The sequence below is a fragment of the Akebia trifoliata genome, chromosome 1 (assembly GCF_017979445.1).
Source record: "Akebia trifoliata isolate Shusen 1 chromosome 1, ASM1797944v1, whole genome shotgun sequence".
In the NCBI taxonomy this organism is placed as follows: Eukaryota; Viridiplantae; Streptophyta; class Magnoliopsida; order Ranunculales; family Lardizabalaceae; genus Akebia; species Akebia trifoliata.
Window position 1 is genome coordinate 233,005 of NC_141375.1, and position 19,323 is coordinate 252,327.

The 19,323-nt window shown below is 34.7% G+C and overlaps 1 protein-coding gene and 1 long non-coding RNA gene across 2 annotated transcripts; both read left to right on the forward strand.

Annotated features, from left to right (window-relative positions):
* Positions 1–8,393: 8,393 nt before the first annotated feature.
* LOC147410213 (uncharacterized) lies at positions 8,394–12,372 on the forward strand. The gene is made up of 3 exons (XR_015175775.1): positions 8,394–8,481; positions 11,410–11,639; positions 12,129–12,372. It is a non-coding gene; the product is annotated as an uncharacterized LOC147410213 (long non-coding RNA).
* Positions 12,373–12,532: 160 nt separating this feature from the next.
* Positions 12,533–18,757, forward strand: LOC147410214 (very-long-chain aldehyde decarbonylase CER1-like). The gene is made up of 6 exons (XM_086432752.1): positions 12,533–12,699; positions 15,270–15,645; positions 15,784–15,895; positions 16,274–16,569; positions 17,746–17,919; positions 18,432–18,757. Exons 1-6 carry the CDS (start codon positions 12,545–12,547, stop codon positions 18,603–18,605), a joined length of 1,287 nt encoding a protein of 428 aa, XP_086288878.1. The 5' UTR covers positions 12,533–12,544; the 3' UTR covers positions 18,606–18,757.
* Positions 18,758–19,323: the final 566 nt, after the last annotated feature.

Consider the following 19,323-nt stretch of genomic DNA (forward strand, 5'->3'; position numbering starts at 1 on the left):
GGCTATTTTTAACTTCAGAGAAGTGAGTTGAGGTTTTAGATTATCACCTATACGGTATATCAAAATAAGTCACAACATATCGAGAGGTATATAGGTGTATTTGGGCAAGGGTGGCCAGATAAAATGCATTGCATGTAGTAAGCTTAGAGTCTAGAAACCTTCCTTGTAAGTCACGACCTGAACCGACTATGGGTGTTCCCGGGTTGTTTTATTCAATCCAACCAACAGGTAAGTGGGCGGACCGATCCAGAATAATCAAACAGAACTCGCAATATCGGTCCGACCCAATCGGTGAAATGTACCGATTAATTTGAACCACTTAAACCAATTGGCCCAATTGACAAATGGATCAAACTGATCAATACCAAATCAGTTGGACTAATTGATTTCACTTTTAAAGATCCAGACCACTTTGTATAGAAAGATTCGATCTTAGGATCAAATTAATTTGTCTGATCAAAGGTTCAATCCCAATCAGGGGTAGACCCGCATCTAACCTTTCTCACTTTCTTGGTCACTATAGACTTATGGTGCATTTGGATTCGATTTTCCATCAGACTTGGACTATTTTATGTCAAAACTTTAATCATGTGGTTAAGAGTCAAACCTTTAGAGTCAATGGCTAACCTTGGTTTACTTCCAATCAAGTGAAAATTGGTCCTAAACGTTCTAAACCTCCATCTGTACCACTTTGGGTCCGTGAAAAGAGTCGTCTTTTTAGAGTACCATTGCCAAGTAGTCAGTCATTGCCACAAGAAGAAACGAGTACCATGGATGAAGCTGCGCTCCGTCAGATTTTAGAATCTTTTCAAGCCCAGATTATTGCCTCTGTCCAAACACAAATTGAATCCCTGAAAATTGAAAAGGGAAAAGATAAAGCTATAGAACCTCAGGATGTGTTTGACCTCGTTGAAAACCAAGAAGATGATCAGTTACACGTTGATCCTGTCCTAGCTCATCGAATAACTCAAGTTGAAACTGCTTTGAAGAACATCAAAGACCCTGATGATCTTACTCTTGGATTAGGGTCAATGACCTTGTTTCCCATGGTCCGTCTACCAGAAAAGTTCACAATGCCTGATATGGAGAAGTTTGATGGTATTGGATGCCCTAGGACTCACTTAAAAGTATATGTCGGCATAATGTAATCTCAGGGTTTAAGTGAAGAACAGATGGCTCAACTTTTTCAAAGAACCCTGACAGGTCCTGCACTACGTTGGTTAATGTCATTGGACTCATCTCGGGTAAGAACATGGCATGAATTGATGAAGGAGTTTATTGATCGGTACTCATTCAACACAGATATTGAACTTACAAGAAGAGACCTAGAAACTACTAAATAGAAACCCGGAGAAACTTTCACTGAGTTCATTGCTCGATGGAGAGCTAAAGCCGCTCAACTGTGGGATCGACCTCAAGAGAAGGAACAAGTCAAGATTATCCTCAGGAATCTCACTCCAAATTATGCCAAGTACTTGATGCCTCAATACTTGCCTACTTTTCAATCCCTCCTTGAGGCTGGAAATCAAGTTGAAGATGCTTACTCTTCGGGACTTTTTGGTAACTCGTCTGAGTCAAAACCCAAACATTTCAAACCTAATGTCAATTCCTTACAAGTAGCCAACACCTCCTTCGCACTATCTCCACAAGCTACTCAACCTTCACAAGTTAAGCCTATGAGACAGTTTGCCAATCTTGGAATGTCCCTTAGTGTTGCTTATCAAAAATTGATGAAAAGGGGATTGCTGGCACCTTTACAACCTAAGCCTTTACCTAATCCTCTTCCCCCAAACATGGATAATGGGCAATTTTGTAAATTCCATCAGATGCCTGGTCATATTCTTGACAGGTGTATTATTCTCCGACATGCTATCCAAGACCTTATTGAGCAAGGAAAAGTCACCATACCCACTCCTACTACTCCCAATGTTAAGACTAACCCTTTGCCTACCTTTCAAAATCAACCCCCTCCTACTCTGAACCTAATATCAATATCCAAACCCGAATCAGTTGACCCAGTTTCCTTCATTCACCCAATCGGTTTAAACAGTGCATTCGCTCCATGCCAGAATGAACTCAACTACCCTAAGGCAGTGACAGGACTGAAGAATAGAGAAATTATTGAAGCAATGGGTTGTCCCACATATGACAAGAATATGAAGAGATAGTAAAAACAGGCAAATTCAAGTCATCCATCGAAGATAACTGAAGTGGCATAGACTCTAGAATTGTGTCCCTCCATTTATAATGATGTCATCTTAGTTTTTTTAGCTTTAGTTGCGTCAGTCTTTGAATTCAGTTAGTCATTTTTATTTTTGGGTTTTAGTAAGGTTTGTCAGTCTATGTTCTTTTCAATTCCAATAAATAAAGAAGCTTTTGATTATCTTGTGTGCAATAATGATTTGAACATAAAACCTAAAATGAGAAATGACTTAAAGCTCACTAACTGAACTTAATAAATATTGGAATTAAAGAGTCCACTCAAAAAGTGCAAATTGGTGATACATTATCCTCAAGAGAACATGAGAGAATAGTAAACTTACTTGAGAAATTCAACAATATTTCTTGCATGATCTCATAAGGATATATGGATGAATTACACAAAAACATAGATCAAGTCAAGAGTGATTTCAAAGTCAAAGATTATCGGTCAAAGATGATATAGCTAAAAGCATCAACAAAGATGCTAAGACTTACAAGTGGATCTACCATGTTTTTCACTCAAGTGAAAAAAGTTCTCATTCACAAAAGAATATGAGATTTCTTTTGAAGTTTGGAAATAGTTGAATGAGTCAATGTCAAATACAAAGAACTCAGTCTCACTCAACTCCGTAGAAGAAGACTGAAGATTACTCTTTCTCAGAAGAAGACTGAAGAATATTCATTTTCCAAAAGGAAATCTTAGTTGACAGAGTAATCTAGATATCGAATTCCTAAAACTTTGACCGAGTTAAGCAGCATTCACAAAAAGAGGCATCCTTTGGTCGAATCATTTTCCTATCTTACCAAAAAAAAAAAATATAACCTTCTTTAGCCCCTCGCAGTTTTTTTTTTTATAAAAAAAATCAATAACCTTTTCTTTCTAAACCACGCCGACCAACCTTGGGAAGGAATCTTAGTATGAACTACGTTTTAACCTGATCCCAAAAGAAAAAAAAAGAGATATTTGGGGTACGTAGGCAACTTGAGAAATTACTTCAGGCTCGGTCATTGGAAAAAAATGTATTCTCTTAAAAAAAAGTGTCATTTAAAAGGAAAATCTCCTATTGAAATGTTCAAAAGAAAAGAATGCCAAACTAGGGCATTAAAAGAAAAAAAAATCAAAAGAATTGATAAAAAGAATGCCAAACTAGGGGCATTTAGAAAAAATCAAAATAATTAATAGAAAAGAAAGAATATCAAACTAGGGGCATTTTGGAAAATTGAGCCTTATATCTTTTCTTTCTAAACCATATCTTAAGCTCACCTATTAAGTCCTCCTGAATGCTAATTGACTCGGTTAAGGTGCAGGGAACCAAGAAGTTGTCAAGTTGGTTATTCAAAATCATCAAGAAAAAAAAGAAAAGCCCGCTAAGTCGAAAACCCGAAAAGGCGACTTAGGCAAAATTTAGGGCATAACCATAAAAAAGAAAGCCTGTTAGGTTGAAAACCTGAAAAGGCGACCTAGGCAAAAATCAAGGTATCATCAAAAAATGAAAAACAAAGTCCGCTAGATTGAAAACCTGAAAAGTCGATCTAGGCAAAAATTAGGGCATCATCAAATGGGAGGAAATGTCTCATCAAGAAGAAAAATTCAGAAGGAAGCTGTTGTGCAGAAGCTAGAAAATGCAGAACCATTCAAGCCACAATATTCATTTTTCAGCCAAGAGCTCACATCTGACGAAGACAATGTTGAAGTCGAAAAATCAGAAGTCATCTTGAACATTGTAGGATCTTCAAGAGTATGTTTACTTGTTTAAGCGTTCGCTACTGGAAGATGTAGAATCATCAACCACTTTGAAGAGAAAGATCTTCTATTCTAATATTTATCAAGATTTTTAAGTCCAGCTCAAGTATTTCTCAAAAATAATGATCAATTCTTTATTGCACATATTATAATCTTAAGAGTCTTAAATTTAAGAGAATGTCAGTTCTTCTATCTGTCATACATCAGAGTCCATATTTTTCAAGCGTAATCCATTCTATCAATCTCGTAGTCAAGTTCCAGTTAAAGCCAACCTTGAAACTAGGGGCATTTTTGAAAGTCATTTAATTCCAAAGTTTTGTTCTTAATCACATGATAAAAATGAAAATCTTATTTAAAAGTCCGATGAAGTCAATGATAATTATGAATCCAAATGCATGATAAGCCAATAAAGGCCCGATCTTTCAAACTTTAAGCTCAATTTTGAATCATAGAATGAGTAGGTTTTTTGTAGTGCCTACAAACCTAAGTTTGAGTCTGAGAAACGAGACTCCAACTTTTTGAATCATAGAATGAGTAGGCTTTTTGAAGTGCCTACAAACCTAAGTTCGAATCCGAGAAACGAGACTCCAACTTTTTGAATCATAGAATGAATAGGCTTTTTGAAGTGCCTACAAACCTAAGTTCGAGTCCGAGAAACGAGACTCCAACTTTTTGAATCATAAAATGAATAGGCTTTTTGAAGTGCCTATAAACCTAAGTTCGAGTCCGAGAAACGAGACTCTAACTTTTTGAATCATAGAATGAATAGGCTTTTTGAAGTGCCTACAAACCTAAGTTCGAGTCCGAGAAACGAGACTCCAACTTTTTGAATCATAGAATGAGTAGGCTTTTTGAAGTGCCTATAAACCTAAGTTCGAGTCCGAGAAATGAGACTCTAACTTTTTGAATCATAGAATGAATAGGCTTTTTGAAGTGCCTATAAACCTAAGTTCGAGTCCGAGAAATGAGACTCCAACTTTTTGAATCATAGAATGAATAGGGTTTTTGAAGTGCTTATAAACCTAAGTTCGAGTCCGAGAAACGAGACTCCAACTTTTTGAATTATAGAATGAATAGGCTTTTTGAAGTGCCTACAAACCTAAGTGCGAGTCCGAGAAACGAGACTCCAACTTTTTGAATCATAGACTGAATAGGTTTTTTTTAAAGTACTTATAAGCCTTAGTTTGAGTCCGAGAAACGAGACTCCAATTTTAATAGGATTGTTTAAATTCCTATAAACCTTAGTCAGAACCCGAGAACGAGACTCTAGCTTTGTTTGAATCATAGTTCTTTAGCCCGAGAAGCATGGCTACATTAGGTTTGAGTCCGATAAACGAGACTCATACTTTTTCGAACTCTAAAAAATAATTTCAAATAGGATTTAACGAAATTCCTACATTGTTATGACTCCAATTACTTCATTGTTCAACCTTGCCATGATTGTTTTCGTTGCATAAGTGCATCTCAATTTTGAATCATTATTGTCAGTGAGAGAAGATCTCTAGGACCTGACATATTTTTATTCAGTAAGTATCACACCATTGCACACACCTGCACTTTTGCATTAGTCAGGGAGAATTTTCAAAAATTTGAGGGTTTGACATCGTCAGTGAGAGTTCAAGCTCGAAGACCTGACCACCTTTTAGTTCGAGAAGAGTTTTACCCTCAAGGATCCGAACACCCCGACGAATTGCTAAATCAGGCTGCAAAATGAATTGTCAGTAGCTTTGGCATTCGGATATCGCACTATCTACCGAAATAGATTTGCTATCTAGTTTGCTTCAACCCTCTGCCAAAGAGGGGCATCTGTAGACACCCCATTTTTGCATCCGCCTAATTAATCAACTCGTCAACCCGATCGCAATGAATCCCAATGATGGATGTGTATTCTATTACTTTATTTTGTTACCAGATGTGTTTCAAAAATCCGGATGAGGTATCTCGAACTGATAAAACCTTAGAAATCACGCTACGCTAGGAAAATACGATTCCAGAAACATAGAAATCATCATCTTGTAGACCAAAAAGAAGCTTCACGATAAAAATCACTAAAAATGACAAAATTATCAAAATACCCCTAACATCAAAACAACCCTAGAGCCTACGTTACGCTTAGGAAAACTCTCTCAAACACATAAAATAACAAATCGAAATCAAATAAATCATTTCACCAATTTTAACAGAATTCGAAAAAATTACGAAAATGCCCCTCATAAAGTTCATGACCATCTCACACAAAAAATTTCATAAATGATACAAACTAATACTTCCATTGAATTTCTTACGAAAAATCGATTCTAAAGCATCCTAGAACATTAAAAACCGACTTAAAACGTGAAAAGTCCTTTCCGGGGGCAAAACGGTAATTTCACAATTTTCATAATTAAAAAATTCGAAATTAATAAATAAAATATTAAATAATTAAAGTGAAACATTAATGAAATTAATTTAAAATTTTGAACCAAAGAAATCGATCAATCGGGTTTTCAAGTAAAATTGTTGAGGGTTCGTGGGATATTTCTTTAAGGACCCCTCCATTTGGGGGTCCAAAGAATTAAAGAAATAATGGAAGAGGCTTCTCCAAAATTTAAAGTCAATCAAGCGAGACTAAGGTCAAGGTGTTAAAGTCAATCAAGTGAAACTGAAGTCAAAATTAAAGTCAATTAAGCAAGACTGAAGTCAAGATATTAAAAGTCAATCAATTAAGACTAAAGTCAAAACATTAAAAGTCAATCAAAAAAGACCAAAAGTCAAAAATCATAATAGAATTCTAATTAAATAATAACTCTATTTAATAGAGTTCTAACTAAAAAACAATTCCACCTAAAACAATTCTAATTAAAACACAACTCTACCTAAAACAAGTTTAACTAAAACACAACTCTAATTAAAAGAACTCTAATTAAATACTAACTCTATCCAAATCAATCCTTAAAAAATTCTATAAATGGAGGTGCTCACACCTTATTTTCGTATCAAATCATAAACCTTAATGGAAGTAGGTCTAAAAGCCCCCTAGCCTCCCATAAACCTTAGTTTTGGAGTCCCAACTCCTTACCTAACATCCATCCTTTGATTTTAGCATAAGAAACGCCTAAAAGCCTTCCAAAAATGTTCCAAAATCTGCAACAAACTTGAAGAGTTCAGATCTAAAAATAAGGAGATACCTTACCTCGGAGATCCAAAATCAAATCCGAAGACAGAACGAAGCAAGGGAGTACAGTACAAGGAGCTATTTTTTGTCAGATCTGAGGGAACAAAATCTTTGCTATCAGAAAGGTATGAAATTTTTTTATTTTTATTTTTATCTAGGTTTTTAGCAATGTGATTTATTTGGAAAATTAGTAGAGACCGGCTTTGGCCAGGCGGGATTGGTGCCTAACACCTTCCAACCCCGTAATGTGATCCCCGGACTCTTTTTCTCTTTCGTAGATTAGTTTGCCTTTTTTAGAGTCAGTTTGGTTCCTATACCTTAACAACTAGGTGGCGACTCCCAAACTTCAAGGGTTAAAAGCGGATCCGCGCACCCCGCGGATCGAGGGCGCTTTCAAATAGATTTAGAGAAATGCTAAATGGATGTTGTTTTTGGCCAACGCCCTAGATATCTTATGACATGTTGGCTCACAGCCTAACAAATGTTTGACATGTGGTGCAATGACATCATCAATAGAGTGAGAGAGCTTCTCTCTTACCTGCTAACCACATATTTATGTTTTTAGATTTCAAATCTTAAACACGATCGTTGGGCCCACATTGATTCTCACATTGACAATCCAACAAAACAATCTTTTAGATTTCATTAAATATTTTTATTCAAAAATAAGAAATTAAAAAAAATATTTTTTATTGAGCTTGACACAAGGTGGTGAAAATGAATGACTACCCAATATCCAAATTTAAAAATAAAATTCAACGATGAAAAATAAATATTAAATTTTAATTTTCTAAAGTTCATATAATTTTGTCCTTTACTACTCGGTTGCACCGGATCATGTTTTTGAATGTCAGACTTACGTGACCAAAATATGAAATCAGAAAATTTACTTTTATCCACTATGGCAGGAGAGAGAAAAGGGTGTCAGGCGTGCATTTAACATCACTGTAGAGTTCATATAATTTTATCCTTTACAACTCGGTTGCACCGGATCATGCTTTTGAATGTCACACTTACGTGACCAAAATATGAAATCAGAAAATTTACTTTTATCCACTATGGCAGTAGAGAGAAAAGGGTGTCAGGCGTACATTTAGCATCACTGTAGAGCTCTTTTCCAACCCAGGGACGAGATGTCGAAATTAATGTGACAGTACAAATTCCAAAATATTTACCATTTTTTTCTTTGCAGTAATTAACTTTGCCTTTATTCTCCAACACCATACCTAACCAAACGGCACGTGCATACTACTATAAGAAGATACTACAAGAGGAAAAGATCCATTCAACAGGAAAGAGAAAGAGAGAGAGAGAGAGAGGAATGGCTTCAAAACCCGGGATCCTCACGGAATGGCCATGGACGAAAATGGGAAAGTTCAAGGTTTTATCCTCTTCCATTACTTCCTTATACTATATATGGGAGTGCTGATTTTTTTAACTCTAACCTGACACGGGGACTCAAAAACTCACCAAGGTGACATAAGCAAAGAGCCATAGATTCTGTCCCTCGGGATACACAACTGATCTGACCAACAAGCCATCTGCAGTTGTGTATCCCGAGCGAAAGAATCTAAGGTTCTTTGCACATGAGACATCGGTGAGTTTTTGAGTTCGACTGTCAGGTTGAGTTCAAAAAGCATTAATCTATATATAGCCATGGTTTTAATTCTCGTTGGAGACCAAGATGGTTCGTCCAAGTCATCTTTGGTATCCTTAGGCAACGAGACAGATATACAGTGTCTCACCGTTCACACCATCTCGCGAGATAAATGCCATGTCTCGGATGAATGGAGTCAAAAAGTTTATCTCGTCCGGGATAAATTGACTGGTAGCTGTTTATGTTATAATTTATTTTATTTCATTTTCATTTATTTTTGAATAATGTTGACCTCAAGATTGTACCTCATATCTCACTTTCCTAGCATGGACTGTAGATGCTTTTCATCAAGATACAAGTGAAAAAGCATCCATAATTCCTACACATTTCCACGTCTGGAAATTGATATTTGAGTTACAATCTTGAGGTCACCGCAGCGTGACTCTTAATTTTTTTTCAAGGGATGAGTTAGAAGTACCTACCCCCTCCTCTTTTTGCTAAATATTTGCAATACACCCAGCCCCCACTTTGATGGCCTAAGTTCATGATTTCAAATAGGATAATGCTGCAGTAACATTAAAATGCACATCGTAGGGGACATTTATGACATGGATGTGTGTTAGAACCATAGATGCTTTCATCAAGATCTTACTCGTATCTCGATGAAAAAATCTATGGTTCTGACACACATCCACATCAAAAATGTCCCCTGCTATGTACATTTCAATGTTACTCCAACAACACACTTTCAAATATGGTTCGTGACCCAGATGACTCATCTACGACGTATCAGTATTGTTCAATGACAATATGGATTATCAATGCGGCTCAAATCCCACAAAAATTTGTTTGACAAATGACATGACTTGGGAGATATTTTAAAAATCTCAGACGAGTCAACAAAACTCAGTCGAGTCAATGTGGATAATATATTGTCTTTTTCAAATAATTTAATTTTTAAAATTTTAATATTTATTACTAAATAAAAATATGATCTTATGATGAAGCATCTTCTGATCTATCTTATTTTATAAAGAAATTATAATTATATATAGAATCGTGAAAATCTGACTGCCCCACGCAGCAAACTCAATAGACTGCCTTGATGTGACAAGTTTGGCAACTGTAGATATGCACTCCTCGGGATACAGGGCTGCACTTTTGCCATAAAAATGTGTATCGCGAGGGAATCGTGTATCCTGAGGAGGGAAAATCTACGATTTCTGAACTTGTCACATCAAGTAATTGATTGAATATGCCACGTGGGATAGTTAGATTATCACTAGTCTTTTACATATATATATATATATATATATGTGTGTGTGTGTGTGTGTGTGTGTGTGTGTGTGTGTGTGTGTGTGTGTGTGTGTGGTGTGTGTGTGTGTGTGTGTCAAAATGGAGCCAAAACTTTTTTCCTATGTGGGTTAGAAATTTTGGATTGGTCTGATTTTTTGTGAGGATGGTCTCTATGGTGAGGAGATCATCCTCACAAAAAATCAGACCAATATAAAATTTCTAATCCCATCAAAATTATTTTAGAATTGTGAATCATCTATTTTTAACAAAAATTTGTAAATCATTTCGATGGACTTAGAAGTTTTAGATTGGGCTGAGTTTGGAGAGAATGATCTCCTCATTGTAGAGAACATCACAAAAAGTCAGTCCATTCTAAAATTTTTAGGCCATATAGGAAATTTTTTGTCAACCAACGTTGTCATCCTAAGATTGTTAGCCGAACACTCCTTTTATATATATAAGCAAACAATTCAATCTCGTCCATGAAAGATACTAGATGTCAAACCGAGATTTGAAATCATGCCTCAGTCTACATTGGAAGACTATTAAATGATATAAGTACCCTAATATATATACTACCTCTCACCAAAAAAGCTCTTGCTTTTTCTCCCAAAATCAACAACTTCAAGCTATTCAACCTTTAGGATAAATTAATTTTAATTTATTCAATGTCTTATAGATAAACCTTTATTTTTTTCTACCAAAAGTCCTTCATTTTATACTTTTTGAAAGTGGTATCTATTTCTTGACGTTTGACAGATAGAGATTCGTTAGGTTGAAGAAGAGAAAAAAAAAAAAAAAAAAAAAACCTGAGAAGTTGAAAATAATTGCTTTTGGGAAAATTGTTGTTAGAATATAGATAAGGATATTTAGGTCATTTTTTGTGTGTCCCTTATTGGAGACTGTGGTCAAGGAGCATATGAGCAAGTTTGAAAACACAACAGTTCTCTCAAACAATTACCAAAATTTTGAAGGGTGTGTTTAGTTACCCCTTTTTATCAAGTTTGTTGTTAGTCTATTTTTTCAAACAAAAAAAAAAAAAAAAAAGAATATAACAAAAGTAATATGAGATTTTTTTTTTCTTTTTAAATAAATGTTTATATCAAATTTTGTTTTTTTTAATAGTATTACCAATTGAAAAGGTATAGGTAAAAACTTGGATTAAAAAAAAATAAAAAGAATCAACTTAAGGATTAAAAGTTATGGATTGTACCTAATATATGATTCAAAATATGAGAAGTCTGGTAGAATGAGAAGTTGAGAATATTAAGTGACGGATATATTATATAGTATAATAGAATTCATAATCAAAATTTAATCTTATTTGACCTGATAATTTAGGGGCCAGTTAGCTGGATATATATATTGTCTTATCTGAAACTTGATTTATTACTGATAATTTGTGCATGATTGAAGTACTTGGTTTTGGCACCTTGGGTGGTTCAAAGCTGGTACTTGTTCGCAACAAATAAAGGAGGAGAAAAAGGGAGGGACTTAAGCACTTTACTTATGTTCCCATTCTTGCTGTGGAGGATGTTTCACAACCAAATTTGGATAAGCTTGGCTCGCTATCAAACCGCTAAAGGAAACAACAGGATACTTGACAAGAGCATTGAATTTGATCAAGTTGACAGAGAAAGCAACTGGTTTGTATTTATTATTTTAAGTAACTAGCTAGAGAAAATAATTTTTCAAACCCTAATTTTTGGATGTTAATTTAATAATCCTACTAGTGAACCTTTTTCAACTATCTCACGTTTAGACACATATCTCAATAGGTTTGACACATTGCAAAATAATTTTGAGGTTGTGGGCTCAACTCCATCTCAAGCATTATAATAAAAAAAATGTGTCTTTCCATAATTTTATTTGAAAGATTCTATTCTATTGCCACACCAACTTTTGTTAGTGTCACCCAAAGATGTGTGCTAATTCTTTAATGACTATATATGAATTGGGGCGGCATTAGCAAGAGTTGGTGTGCCAATAGAATACTCTTTTCTTTTATTTTAGAGTCATAATAGGTTTGAACTTTGAAGTTAATAGTGAAAGGTAGCAAACTAAATGTTTTGAGCTATTAATTATGACTCTTTTTCATATTAGTAATTAGAATGGTTAATTATACGGCTGCGCAGGGATGATCAGATCATATTGAATGGGTTGATTTTCTACCTGATTAGTACTATTCTTAAAAGTGGAGCTACACACTTACCCTTTTGGAGAACCGAGGGTGTAATTTTGACAATTCTCCTTCATATGGGTCCAGTGGAGTTTCTCTACTACTGGCTTCACAGAGCATTGCACCACCATTTCCTTTACTCTCGCTACCATTCCCATCATCATTCCTCTATTGTTACAGAGCCCATAACATGTAAGAAAATTAAGAACCTCTCTCTATCTCTCTCCCTCAAAGCTATATATATATATTATAGTATTTGTTAAACTAACATACATTTTTGTGTGGGTGTGTGTGTGTGCTTGGGCAGCTGTTATTCATCCATTTGGAGAACATATAATGTATTTCATACTCTTTGCAATCCCACAGTTAACAATGGTGTTAACAGAAACAGCATCAATAGTAGCCATTGTTGGGTACATAACATACATTGATCTTATGAACAACATGGGACATTGCAACTTCGAATGTGTCCCAAAGAGACTCTTCCAACTCTTTCCTTTCCTCAAGTACCTCATGTACACTCCATCGTAAGTCACTCTTTACTATTTTTTTTTTTTTTTTTTGAATTTATTACAGAGTAAAATTACTTCATATTAATTCTCTCCTTATACATAAAACAATAATTAATTAAGGCCTGGCATGGAGGTATAAATTTATTTTTTATTTTTATTCTTATTCTTTTGATGATGAGGGTGACCAGACCCGACTAGTAGGGGTGAGGTAATTGGCCTCTTAGTACAACATATACATCTTGCTCAAATCTCCTAAGTACATCTTATACGCCACAAATAACATATACCATGAAAATCAGGATAAATCATAATAGGTGACCAACGAGAGGGTTTGAACTCAACGGACTAAATTAGAAGAAAATTTTCTCCATGTCAACATGATATTTTTTAGAGTGCTGATTTTCTAATTAGAAAGTCTTCACTTGGTCAATACTCAGTCGACATGGCATGGACATAGAACCATAGATCTCTTTCCGTTGGATACACAATTAGAAATCTCTATAAAAAGATGTATAGTTGTGTAACCTGAGAAAAGAGATCTATGGTTCGGTATCCGTGCCACATCAGCCGAGTGAAGACTTTCTAGTTAGAAAATCATTATTCTATTTTTCATGTTTCAGTAATAGAGAGATTGATGAGGTAAGATTTGAGTTAGGGGAGTGGGATCTCAACCCTCATCCCTATCCGGCCTTTTATTAAATATGCTCAAGCCCCACACCCCTGATTCAAAGATTAGTTGTCTTTAGGGGTGCAACTTAGTTGGTTTGATTCGGTTTGAGCTCAAATTGAAACCAAATCAACATAGGTCGATTCTATTAAATAAGAACCATAACCAAATCAAATTCCATTGAAATCAAACCAATCAAAATCTAACTAAAGTCGGTTTGGTTCGGTTCAGTTCTATGGGTTGTTAATATTCTATTAATTGTAAGTAACATATTTTAATGAACAAAACAAACGTATAATAAAATAAAATTTCATACAATAAATCATTAATCTATACATAAAAAGTCATTAGTTTATCCATAAAAGATCATTAATCCTAAAGTGACTAACTGCACTGATTGAGTATATGCATTGAGTCGTGGATGCTTTTCTTGAGTGAAAAGCATCTATGGTTCTATGTGCAACTCCACGTCAGTGCAGTGTCAAACGCAATGTCTTGCATAAATTTAACATCACTTATAGTTGGATTTTGTTAATGTATGCCCTTATGGGTTAACGTGTGCCCTTAGGGCACACGATAAAGTCCATTAAATACGCCTTAGGATCTGATTTATGTATGGAAACTACCCTCAAAATAATTTTTTGGTTATACCAAAGTAGCTATTCCTAATGTAGTGCTTGTTCCCAATGTGTATTTAATGTACTTTATCGCATGTCCTTAGGGCACATGCTAACTAGCACAAAATTCATAAAATGCATAGCAAGCTGCAATTTTTATTAAGGACTTTTCCCAATTTCTAGGTTGAGGCCCTCCATCAAATAGACAGTTAAGCCAAAAAATAAAATATAAAGAAATAAAAGAACATAAAATTTCCTAGGAATCATTACTAACCTTGAGATTTAGTAGAATTTTTTCGAGGGTTACAATTTTTTTTTTTTTTCGGAAAATGAAAATAAAAAAAATAAAGAAATACACTTCCCTTATTAAGAAAAATTTCCTGATCCCCCCATCCATGTCGCATCCAAAAATATTTTAAATTTTTATTTTTATACAAAATAAGTAATTTTACCCCATTTGTTTTTAATTTTAACTTTTAGGATTTTAGTGACCATCCTTTTTGAAAGTCATTGACCAAGTCAAAAATGATATTTATTTATTTATTTTTCTTTTATATTTGACCGAGATCATGAATTTCTAGAGGGTTCCAAGTGTTATTTTGCCAACATTATCATCCATATGAGCCCAACAACCCATATATATACCCTAGACTAATTAAAAGGCGAAAACAAAAGTGGAAATTAATAGTATCCACCCTGTACTTTTTGAGTTCGATTTTGGGAAGCTCCATATTCCTATGTATTGGTCTACATGTATTGAAAGCATTTGAAATTTATTCCCACGATGGGATGCCTTCATTACTTGTGGACCAATAGGAATGTGGGATTTCATTGATTTGTCAAAATTGAACTCATTGAATCACCTTGAAGGGTGATAGATTTGACTTAATCAATGAAATTTTGAAATGGATGCCTTCTTGATGCATATGGTCATGATTTTGGAGTTTTCTTGTGTTGGGGTCCAAAAATATGTATAGTAAACTATTTTATTTATGGGTTGGGCTCCATAGGCTCATGAAAGTGAATTGACAGGTTTACAAACAATCTCAACTTTGTATATGTGAAATCCAACGATTGAGATCAATCTTAAAGATCCTAGTATATTCTCGGGATACAGTTTATCCCAATTGTAAGATTTTAAATATAAATGAATGGGATCATGTGTGGCCATATGAGTTCACTTTTCATGAGTCTACCAATCCTAATCCTTTATTTAGTTACTCCTTTGTTCGCCTAGCCAAAAACAAAAAAAACAAATAGAATGTTGTATGAATGGTGAATTGGAAATTCATTTTACGTAGGTATCACTCTCTTCATCACACCCAATTTCGGACCAACTATTGCCTTTTCATGCCAATCTACGATTATATCTATGGGACCATGGATAAGTCTTCAGATTTGCTGTATGAAACCTCACTCAAACGACAGAAGGAGACACCACATGTGGTACATTTAACTCATCCAACTACATTGGACTCCATCTACCATCTACGTCTAGGCTTTGCTTCCTTGGCCTCAGGGCCCTACACTTCCAAATGGTACCTGTGGATGCTGTGGCCAATGACATGGTTTTCAATGTTGCTCACTTGGGTCTCTAATGGCACCTTTGTTGTGGAGAGGAGCATGTTCAATCAACTCAAAATGCAAACATGGGCTGTACCCAGATTTTGCTTCCAAGTAAGAAAATCCATTTTATAATTTAATTTACTTCTTCAATTTGCAATCTCAATCATATATACGTAGTGTACCAACATTATTCTAGACTATAACGATCATGTATTAATTATTTTTGATGGATGTATGTATGTATTGTAGTATCTTCTACCATGGCAAAAGGAAGCAATCAACAAGTTGATTGAGGAAGCCATACTTGAGGCAGATAAAGCAGGTGTTAAGGTGCTAAGTTTAGGCCTTCTCAACCAGGCAAGTTCATCCATCCTCTTCTCCTATTTATATTATCACCATTATCAACCGCATTTGTATTGGTTATTATTATTTTATAACCCCTAAACTAATGTGATGAGTCTGCCACCCACATGGAATGCCATACTGGCAAAGTAACACCATGGCCTAGATCAGATTTAAAAAACAAAATTTGAAAAAAAAAAAAAAAGGCTTCCGATTCTTGTGCTCCACATCCTTGTGTCATCTGCTCAATTTGTTTTTATGCCACGTAGATGAACGGTCTTGAAACTTTCCTTGCTAGCTTAGTAAGGAAAGTGTTTCTTTATGAGTTGTCATCTAACATTTTTCATGGATATATGAACTTTGGTTTCATTTTTGTGCTATTGATTTATGCAGGAAGAGGAGTTTAATGGAAGTGGTGAGCTTTACATAAAAAAGCACCCAAAGCTCAAGATTAGGGTGGTGGATGGAAGTAGTTTAGCCGTTGCTGTTGTGCTTAATAGTATCCCTGAGGGAACAAAACAAGTACTTCTTAAAGGAAACCTTACCAAGGTGGCTTATTCCATTGCCTCAGCTTTATGCCAAAATGGTGTCAAGGTAGCTACAACATACAAAGATGAATATGAGAAGATAAGATCAAGGCTCAGCTCCAATTTAGAAAGTAATTTGATCCTTTCAACAAGTTATACTCACCAGGTATGTAACTTTACTATTCTGATTTAATTCTATGGATTGAGAGAGAAATTTATAAATTGGGCTTCGGCCCATTGCTCGCAATTGTTGGTATAATGCAACTATGAGGTAGTTGAAGAAATGTGAATTTTATTGAGATTCTTGGATGATTATTACATGAATCCCATTATGGTATTTATAGAGATTACATCAGCCAAGATATTAGAAACTAACCTAATATTGATATATTAATTACCTATAATTCCTAATTTAAAATATCTTATTAGATATTAATAAATATTTTATTTGCAATCACCACCTCAACCTTTCTTTTATTATGAGATACATTGATAATGATACAATGTATCTCATGCATCATAATATGATGCATCTCTTACATCCTCCTGCAATTGCATGATTTTTTTGAAGAAAGACTATGTAATCAACTTAATTGAATAACTTTTGATGATCTCTAGAAATACTTGATGATGAATATCCGCAAATGTCCAATCAAGCTTGATGATGGTCACCGCCTATCTATGAAGTCCATTACTGTTGCATACCATTTATTTTTTAGTCTGTCGAAGCCGGTGACCTATTAGATCAAGTCTATCATAATCTCTCCCATTAACATACAAATAAGGATCGAGCGGTTTAAATACAAAAACTCTCATTGAAGAGATTATAGAATCGAGATCGTGAAAGATTAACTTGTGAAGTAGGGAGGTTTGTAAACACATAGAGAAAGGCGGTATTTTTCTTGAAAAAAAAAATACTAATAACAAGAACAAAATGATTTAAGTTTGATGATGGTGGTGGTGCCATCGATGAAGAATGGCGCACTAAGATCAATGTGCTTAGTCGAGCTTGAACTCTGATATTATGTAGAAATTTGAATTTTATTGGGATTCTTGGATGAATATTACAAAAATCCCAATAGAATATTTATAAAAATTATATCAATCAAGATAAGGAAACTAGCATAACATAAATATTCTAATTTATTAAAATTTCTCAATGTAGAATATCCTAAATTGATATTGCTACATATATTATTCTCCAACATTCCCTTCCTTTTGAGATGAGATACATTGATATGATGCAATGTTTCTTATATATCATAATATGTTGTATCTGATTCTCTAACAATAGTTGGCTTCATAGGTAAGAGTTATGGAATGTCTGCAATGAATTTTGTAGGTATGGCTGGTGGGAGATGGAATGAGCAACGATGAACACAAAAGGGCACCAAAAGGAACACTCTTCATCCCCTTTTCCCAATTTCCTCCCAATAAAATTCGCAAAGATTGTGTCTACCATCACACTCCAGCGATGATCACTCCAAAGGCTCTAGAAAACGTTCACTCGTGTGAGGTTAGTAAGAAGATAATAGGGTGAATTACCATTTCGTGAGTTGAAAATGAGATATTTACAATTCTATGGCTACTTTTCATTTTAATTACCAAAATGCGAACAACACATTTTTGTTATTAAAAAAAATAATCAGAATGAAGTGCCGAATTTGGAGGTTTTTAAAGTGCCAATTTTGCAGGTTTAAAGTGACATTAAACCTAAGAAATTGTCACTTTAAAAATCTCCAAATTCGTTATTGTTCACGTTTTGGTAATTAAAATGAACAGTGAGCCGGAATCATAAATTCGTCAAAAGTTGATCACTTTTGTAAATATCTCAAGATAATATAATATGGATTTGAAACAGACCCTTAAATTTTGTGGTATCAAATCAAGCCATTGAATTGGTTTGATCAGAGCCATATCTTTGTCATGAACTATCATATATGGTTTATTGTTTCACGAATGATGACTTTCTGTCTATATAATTAATAAGCTTATGATTTTTGTTTTTATGTTAAAAATGTGTGACAGAACTGGTTGCCGAGGAGGGTGATGAGTGCATGGCGTGTGGCAGGAGTGGTGCACGCCTTGGAAGAATGGGATGATGATGGACACGAGTGCGGTGACACAACGTTTGACATTGAGAAAGTATGGCTTGCAAGTCTTAAACATGGATTCCGTCCTTTGGTGGTGTCCACTGCCTGATCAGAGCCTATATATATGCATGGTTTGAAATAAGATAATATGTTATTTGTATTAGAGATGGATAGATCTCAACAACAAGACTTCTATATCCAGTCATCCACTTCTCCTCTAGAAGTATATTTATACACTTGCTCGTAATCATAGTTTAAATAGATTGATTATTGGGGGAAAATTTCCAATTATGAATTGGGAACTTGATGCATATAAATATAAATGGTGGTCCAATGAGAGCAAGAATTTATAGGAACATTTGGATTGGGATGAGTCAAGAGTCAATGTTTGGCAATTCCTCGTGAGAGGATGAATCAAGATAATTTTGAAGAATAATGATTTTCTAAATAGAAAGTCTTTACTCAGTCAATACTTGGCTGACGTGGCATGGACATGAAATCATAGATTACGGCACAAATTTTATGAGGATGTGCAGTTGTGTATCCCAAGGAAAAAGATCATGGTTCGATGATCATGCCATGTTAGCCAAGTGAAGATTTCTAGTTAGAAAATCAGCACTCAATTTTAAATAAGAGTACTGAATTTATTTATTTATTTATTTATTTTTTAAATAATGATGAATGCATATAGTTTTGGTACGTGACAAGATACAGAATCACACATCTTTTTCCTATGTATCTTGATAAAAGGATCTATGGTATTGTGCTCATGCCACGTCAGTCACGTATCAAAACCACGTGCATTCATCACAACTCTTTTTTTTTTT